The sequence below is a fragment of the Mirounga leonina genome, unplaced genomic scaffold (assembly GCF_011800145.1).
Source record: "Mirounga leonina isolate KUSES-001 unplaced genomic scaffold, KU_Mleo_1.0 Mir_125, whole genome shotgun sequence".
NCBI classification, from domain to species: domain Eukaryota; kingdom Metazoa; phylum Chordata; class Mammalia; order Carnivora; family Phocidae; genus Mirounga; species Mirounga leonina.
The window spans coordinates 28112905-28117480 of record NW_023270305.1 but is presented as its reverse complement, the minus strand read 5'-3'; the positions used below and the strand labels follow the sequence as shown (position 1 = coordinate 28117480).

Genomic DNA, 4576 nt, shown 5'->3' with positions numbered 1-4576 from the left:
AGTGAGATTCAAATTTGCAATAATACCAGTGGCTTGAGCATACAACTTCAGGCTGCCAAAACTGGATTTAAAAATGTCTTAGGGGCACCTAGATTGCTCAGTCAGTTAGGTATCCAACTCTTGATCTCAGTTCAGGTCTTGATCTCAAGGTCATGAATTTGAGCCCCACATTGGGCTCTGTGCTTGGCATGGAGCCTACTTAAAAAATATAAATAAAATAAGTATGTCTTAGAGCTACTGAATCATACCCAGCTCTTCACTTTACAAATGAAAAAACTGAGATCCAGGGAAATTTCATTTCTTCTGATGATCCTACTTACCTTTCAAGATTCAGTTCAGACACACACATGTAAGACTTCCCTGACCACTCCTTGCTGTCATCAACCCCAAATATTTACTGACTGTGTGTTAGGTACCAGCCCCTACTGCAGGCACTTGGGATCCACCAGTATACAATTGAGACAAAAATCCCTGCCCTTGAGTAGCTTACATTGTGGCAGGGGACAGGCAATAAACAATAAGCGTAATAAATACAAATAAATACTGTAAATCCTAAAGTAGGTGGAAGGCTATAAATACTATGGAGGAGGAGAATAGAGCACGGAAAAGGAGATCAGGAATGTCAGAGAGTGGGGGTTGGTTCATTTGTGATTTTTAAATAGTCATGTAGGTCTTGTTGAGAAGGTGGCAGGTGACAAGAACCTAAAAGGGGTGAGGAAGTTAGTTATACAGGCACCTGGGAAAAGAGTGTGCCAGTCAGGGGTACGGCACACACAAAGGTTCTCTTTTATTTTTAAGATATTTATTTATTTGAGAGAGAGAGACAGAGTGTGTGTGTGTGTAATCGGGGGGAGGGGCAGAGGGGGAGAGACAGAGAATCCTCAAGCAGACTCTGCGCTGAGCGAGGAGTCCAACACAGGGCTCAATCCCAGGACCCTGAGATCATGACCTGAGATGAAATCAAGAGCCAGACGCCCAACCTACTGAGCCACCCAGGCGCCCCAGCACATGTAAATGTTCTTAGGTAGCAGCAGGCCTGGTGAGCACAAGAAACAATGACCGCATTGGTGAGAGAAGTAAGGATTGGAGAGAAACTGATCATGCAGAGCTCTGTGGACCACTGCTGGGGCCTTGGTTTGAACAGAAGAGTGAGATGATCCAACGCCTGACCTCAAAGATTCACTCTGGCTGCTGCATTGAGAACAGAATGTGGTGGACAGATACAGAAGTACAGAAACCTGAAGGCGGCTATTGCAGGGACTTAGATAGGAGATGAGGGTAGCTTGGAACCAGTGGTAGCAGCAAGTGAGAAGTGGTTTAATTCTGGCCATATTTTGAAAATACAACCAACAGATTTGGTTGATAGATTAGATGGATTATAAGACACAGTGTTTCTGAGGGTTTCATTCTTTTCTTAAGTCTAAGCTACATACTTAACTAAATTCAATTCATCAGAATGTGTTATAATTGTTTTTCCATCTTTGACTCTGCACCAATCTCTCTGAGGGCAGATGTGCTGTATTCACTTCTACATTCCCAATGCCTCCTGCAGCATTCAATAAATATTTGCCAAATAAATGACCATGAAGCATGGTAGACGTGAATTCATACTGGACCCAATACTATCTTTATCATCTCTCTGCCAAGATGCGTTCTACCTCAAGTATGAAAATCCATTACCTAATATGAGGTCAGTTAGGCCCCAATCTAAGAGTTCAGGCTCCACATGCTGGTCTCTCTTTCCTGACTGTATTAGTTTTAAAACAATGCACATTTAGAATATCAGCTTTCCGTGGGTTAGGAGTCCAGGCACACAGTCTTCTGTTAGGTTCTCACAAGGCTACAATCAAGGCATTAGCCAGGCCGTGTGTGTGTTCTTACTTGGAGGGTGAACTGGGGGAGATTCTGTTTCCAAGCTTATTCAGGTTGTCGGCAGTTAATTTCCTTGGACCATAGAACTGAAGGCTCCAGTTTTTTGCTGTTGGCTGGAGGCATCTTGCTGTTTCTAGAGGCCACCTGCAGTCCTTTGCTACATGACCTTCTTCAATATGTTCACTCACTTCATCAAGCCCACAAGGAGAGTCATCAGCCTGTTGAAAAGAAATGTTATATAGCATAAAGGAATCCCAGGAGTGACATCCCAGCACCTTTGCTTTATTCTATTAGTTCGAAGCAAGTCACAGATCAAGCCCACATTCAAGGAGAAGAAATTACACAAAGGCGTGAACACTGGGAAGTGGAAATCATCAGGGGCCACCTTAGGGTCTGTCCACCAGAATGACTTTTATCAGTAGAATTTTTTTACCATCCCAACAATTCTGACCCAGTGTTCATTCTGGCATAGCATGGCCCTCTAGACTTCACTGTCCAATATTGTAGACACTAGCCCCATATGTGACTGGTGTGATGGAAGAAGTGAACTCTGAACTTTTTAAAATTTTAATGAATTTAAATTAAATTTAAAAACTGGGGCGCCTGGGTGGCTCAGTCGGTTCTGCCTTCGGCTCGGGTCATGGTCCCAGGGTCCTGGGATCGAGCCCCGTGTTGGGCTCCCTGCTCGGCTGGAGGCCTGCTTCTCCCTCTCCCACTCCCCCTGCTTGGGTCCCCTCTCTCGCTGTGTCTCTCTCTGTCAAATAAATAAAATCTTTAAAAATAAATAAATAAAAATAAAAACTGATATTCAATTCAGTTATTGGAGAAATTTTTATGTGTCTTTGGAACAACCTGGCTATATGAATCTAATTTTTCAACGAACTTTTATGAAATCTAGATACTGATCAAGTATTTCCACTGAAAATTTAGTGTTCACATTGAGATATGCTGTTAATTATAAAATCACCAGATTTCAAACTTAGTATAAAAAAGAAGTATCCCAATAATCATTTTATATTGATTACGTGTTGAAATGATAACATCCTGTATATATTGGGCTACAAAATATATTATTAAAATAATTTTCATGTTGTTGTTTTTTTAATGGGTTACCAGTAAATTGAGTTACATATGCGGCTCGCTGAGAGAAAAAGAGGTGTTGAGCTTACAATGAGGTTGGAAAGGCACACCATCAAAGTTTGCTAAGAAGGCAAGACAATGTCTAACGCCAAACAACAATCACCGTGGCGGCTCAGAGGAGAGAAAGCCGGGGCCCCTCACCGGCCGGCCAGACTTCAGCAGAAGACGAGCCAGGCGCCCCTGAGCGTTTAGAGTGGACGCGCCGCAGGACGCGCTGCGCACGCACCGCCGCGCGCTCCGCCCGGAACGCGGGGCGCCATTTGACCCCGCCGCCGCGCCGTAGGTCGGGCTGCACGCCGCCGGCTGCCATGGCGGACGTGTCCGAGCGGACGCTGCAGCTGTCTGTGCTGGTGGCCTTCGCGTCCGGGGTGCTCGTGGGCTGGCAGGCGAACCGGCTGCGGAGGCGCTACCTGGACTGGAGGAAGCGGAGGCTGCAGGACAAGCTGGCGACGACTCAGAAAAAGCTGGACCTGGCTTGAGACCCCGCGCTGTCGGCCCCCGCCGGCCCGCGCGCCCACCTCGCCTGGCCCACGCGGGGGCTCCGGCCCGGCCTCGGCATGAGCCGCGCTAGCCTCATCCGCCTGCCGCGCCTTGATCTTTTTGGAGTCGGTGAGCAGTACGTACGGGGCGGAGAGTAAGGGGAGACGTTGGGGGCGGGCGAATATTTTGGGGCAGGAGCGCCTGTGGATGTTTCATAGGGGTGACTTTCTCCCAAAGACACCAGGATTCTGAGGAGGTTTTGTTTTCTCCAGTAACTTGCAGTAGGTGTCCTAGTTCAGTTCACTGCGTGCCTTTAGTGGGAATGTCTTACCACGTGCAACATTGTTGCACCGTGACATTAAACTTCAAAAAGGAACATACTGGGAAGAAGGAAAGGAAGAAAACGGACCGTGGAGATATTCTTGCCACCTCCTACCCCCTTATTCTTTTCGATAATATCCCTGGTAGACCATAGTACATCTTTGCGTTCATGGTTTGTCATCTCCAATCTGAATTCTTTGGTTGTTGGCAGCCTGGTAAAGTGGAAAGAGCAGTGGCCTGGAAGTTAGGAGCCTTACATCTAGTGGTAGCTTTATCATCAGAGCTGTGCAAATTGAATTATCTTTAACATCAAATCTAGTTCATAGATTAACTCCACAATAGAATAATTTGGAAGTTAACGATTATATTATTTCTGATTGTTTTTCTCTTTTCTGTTTCCAACAGTTTGTCGAAGATGGATATAGAGCACTGGACAGATCTAATTTCTCCTTGCACTTTATGAGTCAATTTTATTTTTAAAATAAAAAAAAATTTAAATATCTTTGAATCTTCTATCAAAAGGAAAGGAGTATCTTGCCTGCCAAGCAGTTTACTTCATCAAAAGATCTGGATTCTCAAAACTGATCTATTAGTGTTTTTGAGCAGTTACCTTCCTTCTTAAGGAATCTATGCCAGTTCCTTGGTACAGTTGTGAAGCAGAGTTGGCCTAGTGACCATATGAATCCTTTTGGCCAACTGTTACTGGATCTGTTAGGAAAGCAAGGGGCTGTATAAAAATAACTGAGTTAAGGGTGATGTATAT

The 4576-nt window shown here is 45.1% G+C and overlaps 1 protein-coding gene across 2 annotated transcripts; it reads left to right on the top strand.

Moving 5' to 3' along the window:
- The first annotated feature begins 3273 nt into the window (after positions 1-3273).
- MTLN (mitoregulin) lies at positions 3274-4315 on the top strand. Of its 2 annotated transcripts, none has more exons than XM_035001029.1 (2): positions 3274-3628; positions 4219-4315. In XM_035001029.1, exon 1 carries the CDS (start codon positions 3321-3323, stop codon positions 3489-3491), a length of 171 nt encoding a protein of 56 aa, XP_034856920.1. In that variant the 5' UTR covers positions 3274-3320; the 3' UTR covers positions 3492-3628; positions 4219-4315. The 2 variants fall into 2 exon arrangements, with proteins under 2 accessions (XP_034856920.1, XP_034856921.1); XM_035001030.1 differs by having other exon boundaries at positions 3274-3621; positions 4219-4313.
- The last annotated feature ends 261 nt before the right edge of the window (positions 4316-4576 follow it).